Consider the following 21,751-nt stretch of genomic DNA (forward strand, 5'->3'; position numbering starts at 1 on the left):
TAACACCTCCACATTAGATCAGAGAAATTACAGCTCAAAGTTCTGCTGTGAAAATGGATATAATGTTTGGTACTGGTATAAGGTGAAATTCATAAAAAAAAATTCTGAAAACATACTTTGGTAATTAAAAATGCCAAGGTTTAAAAAGTAATTTGAATTTTTAGAGGTGTACAAACAGTAGCCTTTCAAATATGAAGCATCTTTATGCATGTGTTGGACAGGCTGTGTACTGACTTAAAAACATAGATACTAGGGTGCAAACACTGTACCTTTCAAATATATAGACTCATTCATTGGGTGTATGGTAAAACTTAGCAGGTGGAGTGGAGTGCCATCATGTGGGGAAAAAACAGGGGGGTGGGGGACACTGGGGTCTGTCTGCTGACAACACCCTGGAGGATGGATTAGTGCCGCACAGCTGACACTGCCCCGAGGGTGGGGTGGTGTTGCTCCACTGGTACTGCCCTGGAAAGTGGGGCGATACTTCACTTCATGCCCGCTCCACAAATTACGGACTGGAGTTGTGGGGGTAATCCTGGAGAACCCAGTACCACCTCTGTGGAGGCAGGAACCATCAGTCTACAGCCTTTAATGGATTATACATATACAATCAGTGGGTTTGTGTAAAGGCTCTATTTATAGAGAGGGAAATGAGAGCTCACATTTTAAGTGAGTAGAACAGGGACTCACAGTGTCACTTATCTGTATCCTTTCAGGACTGACTTGTAATCATTCTGGTCCAGTTTTCACTAAGGCACAAATGCCTGCTAGAGAATGGGTTGGTTACACACCCCTTCCCTTATTTGCCCCACTCTCTAGTTAAAGTACTCAAATGAGCCATGGGACACCTGGATAGTTCTCAGTAGTTACACTACTTGTTGAGCTGCCAACACAGAACAGGTTAGAGGGTCCTTTGTACTACCTGGGGACTTGTAAGCTCTGGAAATTACCTCCTGTAGTCAGATGGTGTTCTTGGATGATGCCTCCTTGCTGACGTCCGTACCCACTGATGAAAAGCGGCGTACACTTAGGTCTGAGGTTCTTCGCCTTTCTAGGGCAACATTTAGGTGCAACCCGGGCATAGCAACATTTTGTCTGGCTTTTCACCAACAAATTCTTGGAGGGAGGGAATAAAGTAACTTTGAATCTTGGGATTATGTGTCTTAGCCACAAATTCCAGGATGAAAGAGAACGAGAGGGAGTGCCACCCCTCAAGAGTGCCAGACAAGGTATGACAATCCATTCAACTCCCCCACTCTTAGCTGAGGCAAGGGCTAGAAGAAGGTCTTCCCTGCCACAGTGTCCAGGATCATTCCAAGTTACTTGCTGCTCTGCATGGTTACTTAATTGGATTTCCGCCAGTTTATTTTGAACCAAAGGCTCTGGCAAAGGGAAAGCAAACTGCCTGTCCCACAGAAGCTTCGTTTTTGAGGAAGAGGAAGTAAGGAAAGCCAGTCATCCAAATATTGCAACAAACATATTCCCTAGGAGTATGCCCAAGCAGACTAGTGTGAAGACCCTGGTGAATACCTGTGGGACTGTTGCCAGGCTGAACCAGAGGGCCTTGAACTAAAAGACCTCCCCTTGGCACATGAAACAAAGGAACTTTCCTAAGTAGTGGTTTCCATTGTGACGGGTGTCTTGTCTGATGAAGCTGTTCAATGCAGAGGTCTGTGATTGATTTCTATCCTCCAGAATTTCTCCATGTAGGGATGGCTGTAGTAGTCTGGAGACCTAGTCTAAACCATAGTAGTCTGGAGACCTAGTCTAAACCATCTTTATCACTCCCTTATACAACATAGTCTTGACCTCTGTCCGAAGAGCTACGTAATTAACAAGGTATGTCAGGAATGGGGTTAGGTTTGGTTAGAGAGGGGGCGCCAGCCCTTGAAAGGGAGTGTATATTGATCCTTCAAGACTGTCATTACCCACTGTTCCACCTTGTGTGGCACACAGTCTAATGACTGGAGAGGCAGTCCCTCACCTGTGGCAGAAGGGAGGGGTACAAATCTCATTGGGCACCCCTCTTTTTATCATCCCTACCTCCTCGGTTGTGCTGACTCTGGAAGGAGTGGAAGTGATGGTGTGTGTCCATGCCCTCTGTAGATGTAGATAGTAAGGTCTTGTCTCAACTTCATTTGTGGGGGGTTTTCTGTTGTGCAGACAGTGTGGTGGCCTTGGTCTGGGCTTGAGTTTTGGAAGTCCACAGCCTATGTTTTGATGAGAGGGGCAGTGAACTGCAATTTCTTAACAAAAATATTCACTCATGCTAATTTATGTGGTTACTAAAAAAAAAAAAAGGTTCAGTGAAAGAGAATTTTTTTTTTTTATAATTTATACAATATCAAATGCTAACATTTCATATCAATCCTTACAATTTAAGGACTAAATAGTAATAAAAAAAATAACAATGACTTATAAAATTACATTACAAAGAATGAGTGACTACCTTCATATTTTCAATTCGTACAAAAGAACCACACTCCTCAGGTAATGTACACTTATCTTACCAATTCCTAAAATATCATTTATTTCTATACACAGATGCATTGTGAAGCTTTGCCAAAGACTCTTCCCATTTAAGTGGATATGATCCCCATTCACAGAGATGTTTATATAGTAAATGTTGCAAATAAAAAAACTATAATGCTTGACATGCTAAGTTCTATCTCTAGGTATATAGAGGAAAAATGGTTGGAAAAAAATTATTTGAATATGCTTTTCAAGAGAATAGACTCCACTAATGGAAAGAACATTATGAAAAGTAATTTTTTTTTGGTAAAATTTTAATCTGGAATTCCATTTATTCATATATACATTTCGCTTATAAAAAAAAATTCTTCTTAATTGCACCTTTTTCATGTTGGCAACTATTTAGAGAAAAAAAAAGTACACACAGGCAGGCACACACACACAATTCTTACATATTCTTAACTGTAAATCTTTATACTGTATAATGAGTTGCCTTTAGTGGATGCTATTCCCTGATGTGACTGATGCCTACATGTTGGGCCTTGATACTGCACAACAGATATCTTGGCAAAGCCCCAGATGTCTATTTCCTAAGAAGGAGTGACAAAGGAAACTAAAAAATGCCATAGGCACTTTATTTTTCACATTAATGAGGCAGACTGCATTTCAACTGAATACTTGTGACAAGGTAGTGTTCTATCTTCACTACAGGTCTTTCAAATTTTCTAATCATCTGGTAAAGTCTTGTAATCTTTAAACTGTATGAAGAAAGGTTTCTCAGCTTTACATACGTACATTCAAATTTCTCCATCCATTAACACTATTCAACTTTTTCATCAGCCACCTCAACTTCTTTGCACCTAACAAACAACTCTTGTGACTTACAAATATCAATCCCTCCCCACTCCATTATGACAGTTTTTGCCACAAATTTACACCTGCTACACTTGTCTCCCCCAAATTTCTATCATTGTGAAACATAAATACTAGAGTAGCCATGAAGGTATTACACACCCTTATCACAGGCCCACTTTTAAACCAGCCAGCCACTCACATTTTACATAATCTTTGCTTTCCACACAAAATCTTACACTATCTCGCAATTACCTACTTTGTACACCATAAAGATTCAACTCCTTCCAAACTGCATCCTGAACGGCAATCAAACTTTTTCTATATCAAGGTATACCACAACTTTTCAAACAAATGTTTCATAACCAACACTTGATTCACACTACTCTTCCTTGTATAGACTCACACTTCTCTTCCCTATTAATACTTCTCTTACCTATCTTAATCAAAAGTCTACCATAAAACACCCCAGTATTCAAAATATGGCTCTGTCTAAATTTCTTGATCAACGTCCTTACCAGTCCCTTACACACAAAAATGATGCTTCACTCATATCATCACAACACCATACAACAGCATTTCACTTGTAATCCTATCAGTGTGTGGCACTATCCCTTTCTTCAACCTTATAATTACCCTCCTTACATCAAGTCAGTTATGTATGCAATCTCAAATTTACATTAACCCCCTCCATTTTAGCATAACTTAAATCTGACTTTCAGCTGCTCCCTACAGTTGACAACTTTATGTAAGAATTTATGTATTAATGTGTTTATTCAAAAAGTGGAGTGCATTTCTCATCCAATAAAATGACCTCTGTCAGATTATCTGTAATAAATGTTGGATTCCTGGGGGTTACTGTAACACATAAAGCTGTCCAGTAATGCAAAATGAACACATTTCTATAGTTCAGTAGCAAAGAAAGAACACAGCTTGCAAATGACACACAGCATATGCAAATAAGACACTTTCTGGAACTATAAGGTAATTTTAGTGGCACATTCATCTGATTTGAGTATTTGAAAATTACTGTTAGGGTTACCTTTTAAGGGGAAAACTTGTCTATTTATAATAAAACTTAGATGTTAAGCTTGTTCCTTATATCAAATTTGTATAGATTTCATCCTCAATTAAGCAAAAATATATATATATATTTTTATGCCACAAAGGTCTACTTATAAACTGCTAAAATTAGTTGAATACTATACAGAAAATTCATCTGTATGCTGTTCCAAGAAGCATCTTAAAACAGGGAACAAACTATTATAATCTGAAAAAAAAATCAGTTAAGAGTCACTTTATTACTGTTTAACCAGTGAGAAAAGATGATGCTAGATAAATAATTATCTTCAAAATAGTAAAATAAAAACAAATTCAGCCCACTAAATAAATATAATGATACTAAAGAGCTCCAATGTGATTCGACAATTAATTCCCATGGAAATGGAACTAGAAAAAACTTTCAGCCCTAGGATACAGTGGTAAAAAAAGGTAATTCAAAATAAACTCCAAATTACAATTTTGAGACACATATGATGCTGTACAATTTTCTGTCAATGAAAATTACAACATTCATATGAAGAACTGTACTGCCCTTTTCCCATTTAATATATGAAAGCAGTACATCACAGATATCCCAAACAAAATTGAATCAGATGAGCTGCTTGCAAAGCTCCCGTAAGATGGTTTTCATCTTTTTTTTTTTTTATTTTAGTAAATTAACAGAACTATACCAGAGTATGAGAATTTCTTCTTTTTTGGTAAAAACAAGTTTTTCCAATAATGATGAATGCCACAATATTCCAAAGGGTTAAATAAAATTATTAAAATTCCATAAAAACATCTAAGCAGTACGATAAAACCACTTATGAAAGAGAAAAAATATGTAAGAACAAACCTGTATGATAGCAAGGAATTTTTCTCTTGGTACCACAAAAAAATGTAACATAGCCATTAACTTTTATATATATAATATATATATATATATATATATATATATATATATATATATATATATATATATATATATATATATATAAACTTTTACATAGTATTTACTAAAACAAATTTCAGTTAACTAACCACTACAACTTCACAGTACATTAATAAAATAATTTACAGAATTTCACATGCACTTCGTACTGAACAGTTAAGAGCATCAGTCACATAGATAAGTTGCAATTGCAAAATTCAAGATTGATCTGGCAGTTAATGGCTAACAGAACTGAAATTATACAGTGTAGACATTTTCCAAGGGTTCAAGAACTGCATACAGAGAAAGTACTTACCTCAAAGTTTACATTAGCTGAGTGTCTTGCACAGTCCACTACCATAACAAATGCACTAAACTCTATACAAGATATACAAATTTACATATTTTTGCTGCTGCCACAAAGCTGAACAATATTCATTGATTTATTCCTAAACATCATGCAGGCTTTTATATCCATTATAAAGGATACAGAGCTGATACATTAAGCTGCAATGTATACATCTTATAATTAAACACAAGTCTGGGCAATTACATACACAGGCATCTAATGAACATACGAGTCAGAAAAAAAGGATGCGCTTACGAATGAAATACCAATGCTAATATACGATAATGAACATTTTCAAGAATAAAACATAAATAGAGCTGCTCGTCAAATACAGAAGTTGGTTTTTCAGGTGTTTGTCAACTACAGTGAAAACAATGTTTATGATAATTATAAATCCAATGCCTGGATGATTTTTGCTGATGTACATTAATGATCCCTTTTTGGATACTTGTGTAAGTATGATGAGTAATATGAAAGATACCCTTAATATTTTTAAATATATAATCATACAGCTTCAAAACATTACAATTTGCATATTACTGATCTAACAATTTTTGAGATCCATCACACACTTTTTCTTATTTTTAAAGTAATGCTATTTAGCTACCAAGACTTCCTACACTTTGTTGGAAACTACATTAACAATAATACTTTATGGACTTGCGTTAACTCAAAACACCACCGTCAGTGATCACTCCCATCAAAAATTAGTTTAATACTAGCTTGCTTTCACTCATCACCTCTTCGCTACCATATTTGCTCAAGTGCAATTTTTATTAAAGTTTAATAATGTTGCTTGTATGCAATGCACCCTTCCTCAAATTTCACACGACACAAAAGACAATAGGTCAAAAAAGCATGCGAGATAAAACATGCCAAGCACACACTGTACACTTCATGAATGATTGAAAATGTGATGAAAATTAGTACGTATGATGAGGATAAATAGCATGGTACTTGGCGGAAGTAATCAAGCATTCCAATGTGAGCACTCATTTTCTCTTAGGGTCCCAAGGCCTTCTTCTATTTTGTACTGCATCAAATACTATGGTATATTACAGTACTAAACTACTCTTTTCTTAAGCTGGAAAACATTTCATGTAGAGATCCCTCTCCTACAAAACCTTTGGTTAATAGTTGAAGTGGATAAAGCTAGTTACACTTGAGCAACTATGGTATCTTTACACCCAGTCAAATCTCATGACAAATAAGGCTGTTCCTGTTTCAAGTACCCCAAATAACAAGGACAAATTTAGTGGCATCTGCTGTGTTGTGAGAATGTACATTGAAAAATGCAAGTAGCAAGTGCTGTTATGTGAGAGGAAACTAAACCCAAGGCATGTTCAATAGGAAACCACTAAATTAGCTCTTCAGAACCGAGGCATCACACAAGTCAAAGCAATAGGAGGTAGATTTAATAGCATCGTCAAAGATGCTGGAGACAAGGAATTGTGCAAAAGTCAAGTTAAGTTACAGTGTTTGAAGAAACTTCAAATGATCACAGCACTTCAATCCCTGAAGAAACTCAGGGCTCAAAAGTAAGCTTTACACAAACCTGACTATTAGGTTTTAGGAATAAAATAGTTACTGCATTTGCTTTGATTTAGGTTGAGAGTGGCCATAAATTATTCTAAGTGATTGCTAGTTAAATCTTAACCAATAAAAAAGTAATCAGATCATTTGTTTACAATTACATTCTTTCCATCTTGAGATGATACTGAATTAGATTCTTATGTCATAAAAGCAGAAAAGCTCAAGACCAGTTGGTGTGAACCATCCGTCATCATGCAAGACATTGTAGCAGAAAATGCAACTGACAGCTTTTATCCTAATTATCCCATCTAACATCAGGTACATTAAGTTTTCTAAAGGAAATCTGATAATGATGTAACTGGACTCATGAAATCCCCAAGTTATCAAAAACAGCTTTAAAGGGAAGCGAGTGGCAGCTAATATACACTGTTAGGCCTAATATTAGATGGACGCAAAGTATAAAGATATAAAAAATCAAAGAGAACGTATAAATTCATAAAATCTCCCATATGATGTTCTAACTATTCTTTGATTTGAATTCTTTCCGTTCTTCAAAATATAACTCAAATGAATACTGTTTTCAGAGAGATTTAAGAGTAAGAGTTTGTACAATACTGCCAAAGAATATAGAAATTCTACACTACATGAAGTTTTACACTTGAAAGCATTCACACCACAGGAAATCCAATTCATGCAATACATTGTCTTACTCCTTATCCTTCATCTTTAATCCTATCACTGCATACTAAACAATAGTCTTCCTGGTACATTCCATAGTTGAGCATTAAAAGGTTGAGTAAATACATTATCATTATATGAAAATGACACCTTTAAAATTCTGACTGCACATACATTGTTACTGTATCTACAACACAATTTTCACTTCAGAAACTTTCAACTCTATCTTTAAAAATAAACTGCCTAAATATCTTCCCCAAATATCAGTCTTATTTTTATATTAAAGCCTGACACTGATTCAACAGTCACTATTGAACTGTTCAAATCATACAAAATATAGTACTGTCTCTCAAGACTTTTACACATGATGGGGTAGGTGAACTAATTTTTTCACAAGTTTAATAAATGTGAGACCATTATGAGCTATTTTGTTAAAAAAAAAAGAAGTTATTTCTATACATTGTTTGCTTAAGCTCAACTTGCAAAAGAACACAAAACTACATCTATGTTCTTATGACCTATGATTTTTCATTTTGAAGTTTTCTAGATTTATGAGAGAAGCTTGTATAATTATTTTTATTTCCCATTATACAATGTGGTCTTCTGATAGCTTAACACTCATATCTGCACAATGATATTATCCCAGATATGCTTATCTTACAATGGATAACAATTATTGAAGGCATATTGTTTGAAATATACAATACTCACCAGTTTTTTTGTAACAATAACCACTTCAGCTATGGTGAAAAATACACTATAATGCAATGAACACACCAAGAGGGCAAGTTTTTAAAAACCTTCTGTATTTGATCTTAAGAAACATTTGTTCCTAGTTTATCAGAAAATAAATTCAAAGTATGAATTGCCTAAAATCTTTTCAATTGGCAATAACCTCCTCAATTTGCACCTGTCTGCAAAAACTACTGGTTCTGAAAAACGACATTACAGGTGCCCATCATCTGTCAAATAGAAAGCCTTTCTCATTTTTGTTTGTTTCTCCCTCACATTATTGACTAACAGTGTGTAGAGGAGAGAAAACTCATCACCTAAGTAAATGCTGGATACAGTTCCATGTCATTGCAGCCCCCGGAGCGAGGCTTCATGGCTGAAGGTCAGTAAGCCACCGCAGCCTCTTTGTACTCCGACCCTTCAAGGGTGAAGAAATCCTCCAGCTTCCAAGTCAGTGTTTCAAATGTAGGTCTCTTCATTGGATCCTTGTGCCAGCATTCTACCATGATATCATATAAGGCAGGGGGACAGCCAGGAGGCGGGGGCATGCGGTAACCGTGTTCAACCTGATGCAACACCTCTGCATTTGTCATACCTTTTAAAAAAGATAAAATTGTTACTTTACATTATAAAAATCTTTACCAAGACAAAATTCATACTGGTAATTGATACCTTCCTCCTAATTAAAGAATTACTAGATACCTTCCTCCTAATTAAAGAATTACTAAGTATTTAAAATTCCAATGACCATCATATACACAACATAAAATTTAGTATCTGGAAATATTGAATGCAAAATGTAAGAAACAGTATTGTAATATTTGAATTATTCTCTAGAAGTGTTGATAAGGCGCTAACTCTTACCTGGGTAGGGTATTCGCCCATATGTAATAAGTTCAGTCAGAAGGATGCCAAATGACCAAACATCACTCTTTATTGAGAATTTAGAATAATTAGCAGCTTCTGGTGCCGTCCATTTGATGGGGAAGCGTGCTCCAACCCTTGCTTCATATTCATCCTCCTGTGGAAAAACATTGGTGAAACTACATTGCAGGACAAAAGTGAAGCATAACCTCATTAAAAAAAGCAAACCTAAGTATTAATCACAAATAATTTCTTGAGACTACTCTAGGCAACAAAAGCAATCCATTACTCATATGATTATGTCTGAGTAGCAAATACCAATTTGAAACAATCATATTAGTGCACAAGTCTTTTACAAAAACAATGATTATTATTATTATGTCGTGTTACATACTTTAAAACCAGGCCACTGATTTAAAATTCTAAACCGAGCTAGCCTGCATGGTGTAAGAGTAAATATGCACACTTTAAGATAAAATCACTATAAAAGTGACTTAGCACCACTGTATTTTGGGCAATAATTAATCCCAGTCTATTGCAAATGTTCAAGGCCTGTTATATTGTGGGAATTTAATTATAAACAGTAACTTTGTTTTTAACTTCATTTGGTTTGCCCCGAGGACTGTGTAGTTTTATCAAGTCGAGTGATTTACAGTTTTTTTTTATATAAATTTAAATCTAAATTGTCGGTATAACAATTCTGAATTGTTCAAGTACAGCACACACTCATGACATTTGATCAAGAAGTCCATTCAGTGATGAAATAATTACTGAATGATGGCCATGCTGGTATTACAGAAACTCCTTAAAATGCCCAAAACTTGAAAGAGAATTTTTAAATTTAACCAGACTGGCAAATCAATGAGCTCCGAACCAAAAAATCTGTTACTGTCAATCTTAGTCTGACAGAAATTTGATACAAAGACATACATATAAACAAATACTAAATCTGCAACATGTTTCATCATGCAGTACTCTCTTGTTTAACTGTGTCTGCACAATACCTAACTTTTCCCCAACCACCATTTTAGGTGTATAACCTACAGTTATAGTGAGAAAAAGAAAAAACAAAGAATGCTGAGTTAGTGTGCTAACAAAAGAGACAGTGAAAGAGAGAATTCGTAACTGTACCTAAATGTACATATATTGAAGCTACACCTTTCATTCAACAAAAGAAATTACATCATGAGAAAGACTTAAAAGTATAGCTGAAATAAAAAGAATAATAAGCTTAGGAAAATGACTATCCTTCTCTCTCTCAAGCAGATAATAATTTTCCTATGCTACTTATTCTTTTTATTTCAGTTGTACTTTTCAAGTCTTTCACATTGTGTAATATCTCTCTCTCTCTCTCTCTCTCTCTCTCTCTCTTGTTATCACACTAATTCAGCATTCTTTGTTTTGAATACTGTACAATTAATGTGGAAGACATAGTTGAAGCACTAAATAGTTCATAATTTTACTGTTTGTTTAAAAGAACTTCTTTAAAAAATTGCGATTTTAGGTTGACGCAATTTAGGTTAAGAAAGAACAAGACTGAAAAATTGTATAAAATATATCATACCCTAAATTTTTTGCTCTATCATATCATTGCATTTCTTTCAAGTGAATCTCTCTCACCATAAACAAGGAAAATCAAATATGCCAATTAAATAATTTTATCTACATTAACTGTGTAGAGGCAGTCCCCATTTTTATTATCTTGAAATGCCGAGTTTTCTTCTATGCCATGTGTCTGTGTGAATGAGAGAATTTACTAGGAAAAGACTAAATACAGCATTTGCCTTAGAAAAATGATAATGCGGAGTGGGAAAATTTAATGTTTTTGTTATATATTTCAAGTGAAAATATTGAGAGCTTCTCAATTTAACCTACTAATTTCCGAAAAGGATACCATGTATCTAAAGATAAATGTACCTTCCTTGGGATTTCAATTCAGCGAAGAAGGGTGTGCATGTGTGTTGGTGTTTATTTTGCATAGCAGGTACATGGGTAGAGTAACTTTAAAAAAGTTCTTAAATATTCGACAGGTTCTCAATTAAGTCTACATACATTAATAATTGTTTCTTGAGTTAACAAAGGCTTATGATACAAAACACCATATGTAAATGTAGAAAATGAGCATTACAAAATATAAATAACCAGGCAGTCTAGTGTAAAATGGTAGCTGGCAGCAAACTTAGTCTGGCTTTTCATTTTGGTGTTTAGTCTGGTCAGTGTGTTGTTTATTTTTGAGCCAGTCATTGTGTTCTTAATTTTCATTGTTACACATACACAGGATTCATTATACTGTACATACAAAATTACCCACACTACCTAAGGATTGCATGTATGAGATGATAAAGTTACTTGATGGAGAATATTTGTTAGGGTATGATCACCTACTGTGATACTGGTGTTGTATGCTTCCTAGATCTAAATGCCATTTCAAGTTAGTGTATGCCTGCATGGGTTAGCCAGGATTAAGTTACAATTTTGGATTAGCATAGCCTACCCCTGGCCAGTTGTTATTCATTATCTGTATTTTGGATGTAATCCCCCCTCCCCTCCTTGGAAGTTAATTCAAGTAAACGAGAGGTTACTGTAATGGAGTTTTTTTTATATAAAAGTAACACAAAAAAGGGATAACAAGTGCCTATATTTCTGCTCCCCATAAGAATCACCATGCAGTACTGCCTTGTACATTTATTAATGTGCATTTTCTTCTGGGACTGATTTTGTACCTTTGGTATCTTTATAATTCTACAAATATTTTCTCAATTGCAGTAAAGTATTTCATTATTTGCAAGGTATGTGAATTATTTACATAAAGTATATGCAAAATTAAAACTGAACAACATTTTCCTATATTCTGCCCTTAACAATTTGATATCAAGTAACAAACCCTTTTAATTATTATAAGCCAATGGAAATTACTTAATACAAAATATTTAACACTATATTATATTTAAAATTACTGTGTACTCTTTACATGAAATGATTTAAAATATATCAGTGCTTAAAAATCAACAATCCAATTGTAAATACCAAATGGCTATCTTAGTACTATATATACTGCATAGATAAAAAGAAAATGGTACTTTTCTTGTTCACATAATCCAATAAATTACAATAAACATTTTATATAGGAAACATTAAAAACCAAAGGTATGAATAAGTGATAAATATACCTATTCGTATTGACCAATATTGTAATTGACCACCAAAAGATGATTTCGGTTACAAACTTAAGTCATACTGAAATAATCTATACACTGCAAAGATATGGAAACTAGCATCATGCCATATATAGTGTAGTGATCATGTAAGCATTTCATACGATGTACTCCAGAATTAACTTGGATTTAGCAGAAGGAAGAGTAACATCAAAGTATTCTTAAAGAATGAGCACTGACAAAAAAATATATAAAAATCCTAATTAGACCAACATACAACATAGCACCACAAGAGCATTCTGTAGATAACCACTATGAAAAACAATGAACTTTGTTTCTCCTATACTGAAAAACTTCGAGTTAATATCTACAAATATTCCCAACAACTTTCAAAAGGTAAATGAGAACACACAAGAACTGACATGGAAAGAACTTAATACAATCATAAGCAAATCATATGTAAGAGAAAATGAAACAGGCAGAACAAATGGCATGCTCAACTATTGCAACACCGTTCTACTGCACGACCTATCTGTTATCATGATGTTTTTGTTTAGTTTTATTATTGTTAACACTTCCAGTTTCATGCTAGAATGAAATCAAGACAATCAAAACAGTTCTTACATGAATGCAAATTTACAGTATCGTTAAAATATTATGGCTGTGTACCTCAACCACAAACTGTAAAAAATTAATCACAACCTACATGTTACCAATAACAAAGAAATACTGCTATGCTTTCTGTGATGAGTGCAGAAACATGCAGAAGCCCTATTTCAAAGGGCATTCCAATTCCATTTCATTCTAATGAATTTTCTGCTTAAAAAATACAGTATTTGATAAAATTTAAGCTGTCATACTCTTAATCACAAAAACTCTTTCACCTGACAATAGAACTTTCCTTCTGTAAGATTTCACCAAAACTATACTAAACCTGTTAAGCTTTCCATCAATCATTAATGCAAATTTTGCCTATATAAAATACAGTCAACCCCTGGTATTCACAGGGGTTAGGGACCACAATCACCCATGAATACTGAAAATCTAAAATAAACTGGAACCCCCTAAAAATGCTTATACGTAACTGCCTATTTTAATACTTCATACACCAAGTCAGTACAGTATACGTTAAACTATACATTAAACTAAAATGCTTATAACTGCCTATTTTAATAGTCCACTACCTATTTTAATGGTTCAAACAAAAATATACCTTTCACTATCATCCTAAAACACTTTAATATCATTTCAAAGCTTAAGATTAAATCATAAGGGTATTTACCAGTGATGAATAACAATGAAGATATGACTACACAGCAAAGCAGAGGAGTTACATCTCCTCTGGGGGCCACCTCTTCCCCTTCTTCAAGTGCTTCGTCCATCAATTGCACTTCTTCAGGGGCTTTGGGAGGCTTTGGAGGGTCCTTCATGTTGAATGGCAGCTGCTGCTGCCGCTTCTTCATACTGACGAGGTTTCTATAGGGGGCCCAAACCCCATCAATAGCATATGAAAAGTCTATGGAGCATTGCATATTAGGATCCCATGCCTCAGCCATCTTGACTATCCTGTTAAGTTGGGGGAGACATTCCAAAGACAGGCTCTCATCCTCCTGCTTGTCCCTGAACCTGGCATGTCTTCCTTGCTGGCAGACTTCATCAGCTCTTCCAAATCCTGGAGCATCACGACCTTCCTCTGGGGCTTAGGCTCTTTGCCAAAAGCCTTAGAAGGAGCAGGGCGTTTAGGAGGCATTTTAGGGCAGGATTATCAAATATGCACAGACGAAAATAGTGAACAAACACACAAATCACTGAACAGTGTAAGGGTACGTGCTGAACTGGGACCTTGCAAAACTCCAGCCAATAGCGTGTCAAGTAGCACTTTCGCTTCACGAGCTTTTTGTTTGGCTTGGGGTGAGGGGGAAAAAAAAAAAAAAAAAAAAAAAAAAAAATTACTGACATTTTGCTGTGTTTGCATTAATATTACTGTACTGTACTATTAGAAAATTAGTAAATCATTTTTTTTATCAAACATGTATTTAGTCACGAAAAAAAAAAAAAAAAAAAAAAAAAAAAAAAAAAAAAAAAAAACACGATAACAGAATGACGTGGCAGGTTCGGCAGATGTAAACAAACCCTAACATTTTGTTCGGAGATAGTCCTGTCGTTCTACAAACTACCCACTATTTTAGATATGGTCTACTATCTTCCTAAAACACTTTATTATCATTTCAAAATCATCTTACAAAACAGCAAAATATCAATAAGTACACGATGCTTCAATGACCCATCATCCCAGTATCTGTCCAGTTCACTGTGTAGGCACAACTTTTCATTTCAGTGTATTTTAATCAGTGCGTATCTTTTTGAGTTGTGCCCCAAGATGCCTCCTAAATGCCCTGCTTCTTCTACGGCATCTGGACAAGAACCTAAGCGCCCGAGGAAGGTCGTGACACACCAGGAGAAGGTAAAAGTTATCATAATGTTGAGTGAAGGGAAAAACTATGCTGAAGTAGCCGCCCATTATGGCCTGAGCGAGAGTACCATCTACTTCATTGAAGAATACAAAGAGGGGAGAATCCTTGCAAGGGCCCTTGGTGGCAAAGAAATCGCCACCCTCCTTCATTTACTCTCTGACCCCCCGACGGACCAGGGTTGGTAAGATATGGAATGTCTGTCCCGAATCATAGGGAAAGGCAAGCAGCTGCAGCAGATGGTAGAAGAATGGGATCCTTATATGGAACACTCCACTAATTTTTCCAATGCCCTTAATGCTGCCATGGAGCCCAACAATAACCTCTTAGTCAGCATGAGGAAGTACGTCAACATGATGCTGCCTCTCGAAACCCCTGAAGATGTGCCTGAAGAAGCAGCTGAAGAAGGAAAAGAGGTGGCCCTAGAGGAGACGTGACTCCTCTGCTTTGCTGTGCATTCATATTTTTATCGTCATTCATTGGACTGCACAGCTAATTCATCATCATCATTTTTAATCAATATTCATCACTGTTGAGTACTGTACCTATATAATTCAATATTATTATTATTATTATATTATTATTTAAAACTATTATTTAATCTTATTACTAATCTTAATATTAATATCTGAAAATTAGTACTGTAAATAGTTTTTTTATCATAAAAAATGTAGTCATGAAAATATACGGCAAGAATAGGCATCAAGTTACAGTGCCATACGTGCTGATAAGGGTGAAACACCGACTTATGGCGGAAATCAACTTATAGCGGGGCACTGGAACGGACCTCCCGCCGTAAGTTGAGGCCCTATTTGTGAGTTATGATTACAGTATAACTTAATACCCAATATTTTTTATGGCATAACAGCTCTGAGTCCTCAAAGAGTTACACTCATGGTCCCCCCTGGTCTCCATAAAACAGACCAACCAATTACAAAGAATTCTCTTATAATGCTTGTTGCCAAAGTGGTAGAATATAAAGGACTCAGGACAGGAGGGCTCTATCTCCTATCCTGCACGATTACCTAGGCTCTATGTTACACTTGCCCAGATGTGGCAACAAGTTGACACCATCTGCATTACACTGTGGTCTATCCAAGAGTTCACTTGTCTACAGGATGTGCTCCGGAATCGCATTTGACTAAGCACTTTATTCTCCAACTCTACACAAGTCAAGCTAAGTACTGTACTTAGTTTTAAGAACCTTTCAAATGTTTTAGTTTCTTAAACTTTTAACAGGCAGGCTTATTTTTGTTTAAATTAGGAACCAGTAAGCCTCTTGCAAGGCGAGAAGTTAGGAATAGATTGCTAGGCTACGCTGTAATTCTTTGCTGTTTTTTCTTGTTTAACAAAGTGAGATTCAGCATTAAGGCAATAATATTAGTCAATTTTGTTACTGTCAGTTAGGGGGGAAAATGGTCACCTGCTCGGAGGGAGAGTCATACCAGTTTCTTGGCGCTATTGGTTGTCTTTTCATCTCAGAAAATTGAAACCTCCAAAAGGGACTCACACTTTGTAGGTCCTAGACATATCACTGCAATGTCTTCTATAAAGAGGTTAGGTTCATGATGAGCTCCTCTCATGTCAGTAACTGCTCACATGCTTCCACAATCCGGAAGTGGACCGGTTTGCCACATGCAAGAACCATAAGCTTCCAGTGTGTGTCTCTAAACTTGGACATTCAGGCAATAGCAAGATATGCATTCCTACAGACTGGAACAAATGGAGGACATATACCTTCTTCCTTCACTGTCCCAGATTTCAAAGCTTTGAACAATCTACTAGCTTTCATCGGAACAGCTTGCCTAGTAGCCCTGAATTAGCCAAACGGTAACTGATTCCTTATTTCTTCCACAACAGGCAAAAGAATAGATTATATTGCTGTAATGGGAAGTCATCTACACATCCTCCTTTCTGATCATTGACCTTCACGTGAAATTTTAAATCTAGTCTGCTGTGAAGATAATGTGCCTAACATTGCTAGGTACCTAGTGCAAACTACGGACTTCATCTATCCAGCATACCAGTCCGTATGGGAAATGTGGTTAGATTACCCCCCCCCCCAACTGAGAGCCCAGATAACATCTGTTACAACAGCTCTATATTTCATTATCTGTTGAGGTCAAGTGCCTTGCTATTTCAACAATCATGGCATACAAGGCAGCATTGGCAGAACCCTTCCCTTATGGTTTGGAATTGATTCTAATATAGAAACTGTTAATTCCATTCTCCAGTCTTTTACACTTCACAGGTCAGCTCCTGCAAGGTTTCTCATTACCTGGTCCCTGAATAAGGTTCTTGGATTCCTGTCATCCACTCAATTCATGTGCTGCATAAGAAAGTCTTCTTGACTTAGGAGCACGGATTCAATGTAATAATGGGCTGCTCGAATGAGGGATTTGAGGCTTGTATGGGTAAAATGGGTGTCGGTGGTAGGATGAGTAAAAATGGAGTAAGGTTTGGGAGTTTCTGTCTAGCAAATGACTTAGTCATCGGGGCACACTTTTCCAACACCGCAATATACACAAGACGACATGGGTGTCACCGTGTGGAAAATATAAAAATCAGATTGATCATATTGCAGTTAGTAAAAGGCATAGCAGCTCTTTGCTAGATGTTCGTGTTAATCGGGAAGCAGATATTGGTAGTGATCATCAGCTCAGCATTGCAAAAATGAGACAAACTAAAAAGTCAGAGGAACGGAAAACCTGCTGTTGATAGATATGATATTGATATGCCTAGAAGGGAAGGAGAGGAAAAGGAGGAATTCAGAATAAAATGCAGAAACAGGTTTTTGGTGTTGGAAACACTGGAGAAGGGAGAGAGAAGTGTACATGAGATGTCAGGGGATGTGAATAAAGCTTAACATGAGGCTGCTGGTTGTGCGATCAGGAGACTCAGATTGAGGAAAAAGATGTGGATGTCTGAGGAAACATGGGGTATGATCAAAAAGAGAGGTGAAGCAAAATTGAGGAGTTAGATGCATTTTGTTAGTGACGAAGATTTTGAATTAGCAAGAACTAAGTACTTGAGTTTGGATTCAGAAGTTACAAGACTAAGTAAGAGAGAAAAAAGATGTTAATGAAAAGGTAGTGGAAAATGAAAAATTAATTAATAAAAATGTCGGTCAGAGTCAAAGGATAACATATAAAGCAACTGAAGAGCTGATTGGCAGTGCTGGTAAGCGTAAGGATATACCAGTCAGGAATATGGAAGGTAATTTATTGACCAAAAATGTTGAAATCAGAAATAGATGGAAAGAGCACTTTGCGTCAGTTCTTAATAGACCAGTCCCCTCAGAAGAGGATATACCGCCTGCTCAGGAAGATTTAAATATTGATGAAGGTGAGATCAGGCTGGAAGTAGTAAAGGCAATAAAACAGTTAAAGAATTGTAAGGCACCAGGAGAGGATGGTTTATTCCCGGAAATGTTTAAAGTGAAGGAGGATAGATTAGTATTTGTCTTGAAGATATTATTCAATGGGATATGGGTGACGGGAATAATACCATTAGGTTGGAAGAATGGTGTGATCATTAAAGTCCCAAAGAAAGGTCTGAGTAAGTGTGGTAATTGAAGGGGAATCACTTTGTCACCTGTAGCCTTGAAAATTACTTTGCCAGAACCTTCAACATTTTCAATAAACCTAACAATTTTCATTTAGTCACTCACTGGGTAAATAAAATTCTTATACAAGAACAAACCCTTCATGAACTCCCACAGGGAGTTTAAGAACCTTAACTCAGTGGTCTGGTTTTAGTATGTTTTATAATTCTAACAATTTGATAATTATCTGAACAAAGTCTCACAAATGCAAGCAGTGACAAGGAAAAAATACAAAAATCAGTGCATTTCTGAATTTGATCAAAAGACCGTTGGTTAAAGTCAAATGCTTTCAGACCAGATGCTGAAACACACAATCCGAAAACTATAATAAGTGCATGCATTTTTTAAAAAACTTGTGCATGAACTGACACATTATTAATGTAGGGTATCTAAAAATCTACAATATTTTCATGGTCCTTATTAAAATATCATCAGGAAACTACCATATGGTTCATAAAATTTTTAAAACAAAATTTTTGTATCCAGCAATTACAATAAACAACTGATTGTAATTTAACCCCCCCCCACTTTCTAGCATAGAAAGATACAAGTAATTCTTTACAATCTTATTCTTGCTCATAAAATACACCAAAAATACACTAAAAATTTCTAAGCATAATGTTTCACTGAATTTAAAAGCACTTCAACAACTACTATAAATAATGGAAGTACTGAACAGAAAAAAGGTATTCTGAAAGAAATTGTAACAAGCTGTTTCAGAAAAAGACAATTCCTTCAACAGCCCTATATCCTTGAAAACTTGCTTGTAACAGCAAATACTCTTAATGTAGACCAGACCTGAGAAAAACAAAGACAAGGAGGGATGGTGGGGATTAACCAGGAAGACAGTGACTGACCTTTCTGCTTCTTAAGGAATGAAGGTTGAGTCACAAAAAAAGCAGTATGAGAATACTCTACATATGGACAAACAAGTCCCCATGATAAGCTTTAATAACTGATATGAAAATAATCAATGGCATTTAAGCAATGAATACAATATTTCTGGGTAGATTTAGCAACTTGATCACTTCATCTCTTCAAGAAAAGATCAGAAGCAGCATAGACACCAAAAATTGTGAATACAATAAGGAATGATAAGTCATTTTGAGACAGTGCAGTCAGCAGAAGGGCAGTGATAAAGAAATATGAAAGGCAGAATGTGAGAATACAAAAAGCTCTATGCATAATTTTGGCAACAGAGCATTTTGCCACAGTCAAATGGCTATCAGACATTAAAAGCATCAAATAATTATCCAAGTCACCCAGTTAATATAACCAAATACAGGCAGTCCCTTGTTATCGGCAGGGGTTCCATTCCAACAGTGTGACAATAAAAGAAAATCGCCAATAACTGAAAATCGGCGACTGGCACCTCTGTTAGGTATGTACTGGTGCCAATATGTGATTACGGCCACTGATAAGCAGAAATTGGAGGTCAAGGATAGACCATGCATCAAACTGGCACTGTGTGGAGGGAATCAGTAGGGGAAAGATGAAGAACAAAGTAATGTGAATAAAACAGACTAATATCCACAAAGGAAAAATTTTAAAGGCACGGTTAGGTTGATTCAAGACACTGAAAAGATCAAGAAGTCAGAGGCAAAGTCATGAGGATCAAGAAATTGTGTAGTGTGTTGGGTAATTTCTTTCATCTTGTTGATACGAAACAAGGTAAGAGACTCATAATTAAATTTAGTCATTTAGGCAGAGAACTTCATCATACAAGAGAAAAGATTCCAAAACCACAAGGCAAACTGAGAGAAAAGATTTCAAAGCCACAAGGCAAAGAAGTAAGATAGTTAGAAAAGAGCAAGGTTGGTGGAATTAAACAATTACAAAATCAAAGAATAAGATGACAATGGAGAATGTTTGAAGAAAACGTTATTATACAAAGTAGATTCAACATCTACATGTATAGGAATGTTGATGACAAAGTTAGTATAGATCCACTCTATGAAATGTTTCATTACAGGCTATACTGATATTCGAAAAAAGATTAGGGGGAACAAACATAGCTGGATTTTGTAGATATGAATTTTGGTATTTTGTAGATATGAATTTTGGTGAAGGATTAAGCAAAGTGGTATACAGCAAAAAGAGTCAAAAGATCTGACTCCCAATATTACAGAGGGGGGGAGAGAGAGAGAAAAATGAAGTAGGCCTACTACAAATATTATATATGGAACCATCACTACCAATACTGAGTCTACCCTCTCACCACTGGCAGAGTCCAAATCTAAACTGCAAAATGCATTTTTCCCAAGACGCTTGTTACTGGGGGCTATATTTATAGTATTTTTCATAATATAATTATCTGGGAATTTCAAGCAGGACAAAATGGTAAGGTATATTTAATGTTGTCAAAAGTTTGACAAATGAAATGAGGAATGAAAACACCAAAATATTGCTGTGAAGGGTAAAAAAATCCATTTTTTTATATAATAAACGTTGACCTTGGATCTTTATGACATTTAAAAATTTCCATATACTTTCATACAAATAAAAAGTAATCCATATTTTAAAAATTCACACATATGACAGAATTATACATATCACATTTCTAAAAGAAAACCGTCTTCTATAATTTGACAACCTTGTGAAAAAATAAGAGTAAAATTGAGTACTAACCAATAACCAGTAAACAAATGATAATTTCATGCTCTACTAATTGAAGAGGAAAGAATTTTTGCACCAAAAGTTTCAGATACAAGTGTAACCACACACCTGCAAATAATAGAGGAACAGAAAAATTTCATGCTTACCTAATTACAAATCTAAATCACCTACCACCTACAATTTTATACACTTAATGCTAAATTCTACACAATTAAAGCTCAAACCCAAAAGGCAGCAACATAACAAGGAGCTACAGTAATGCATTAAAAGAATATAAAATATTTTCTGAAAAATGCTAGTTTACTAAGAGGACTAAATCATCCATAACAGTCATGCGGTAAATTCACTCGTACTCAGTCACTTAACATCCCCTATAAACATAGTTCACTCAGTGTTAAACTGATCAAAATTCTATCTAGCTACATATTTATTGATCATGTACCAAATGATTCA

At 35.5% G+C, this 21,751-nt stretch overlaps 1 protein-coding gene across 1 annotated transcript in view; it reads right to left on the bottom strand.

Moving 5' to 3' along the window:
* Window positions 1-6,728: 6,728 nt before the first annotated feature.
* The window catches only part of Src42A (Tyrosine-protein kinase Src42A), a 119,382-nt gene continuing 104,359 nt past the window's right edge, over window positions 6,729-21,751 (bottom strand). Inside the window, exons 8-9 of the mRNA XM_067084234.1 lie at window positions 9,453-9,609; window positions 6,729-9,183 (exon numbers count right to left, since the gene is read on the bottom strand). Of these exons, the coding sequence (XP_066940335.1) occupies window positions 8,972-9,183; window positions 9,453-9,609 (369 nt within the window). The 3' untranslated portion in view covers window positions 6,729-8,971. The remainder of the gene's footprint in view (window positions 9,184-9,452; window positions 9,610-21,751) is intronic.

This window comes from Macrobrachium rosenbergii, chromosome 3 (genome assembly GCF_040412425.1).
Source record: "Macrobrachium rosenbergii isolate ZJJX-2024 chromosome 3, ASM4041242v1, whole genome shotgun sequence".
NCBI classification, from domain to species: domain Eukaryota; kingdom Metazoa; phylum Arthropoda; class Malacostraca; order Decapoda; family Palaemonidae; genus Macrobrachium; species Macrobrachium rosenbergii.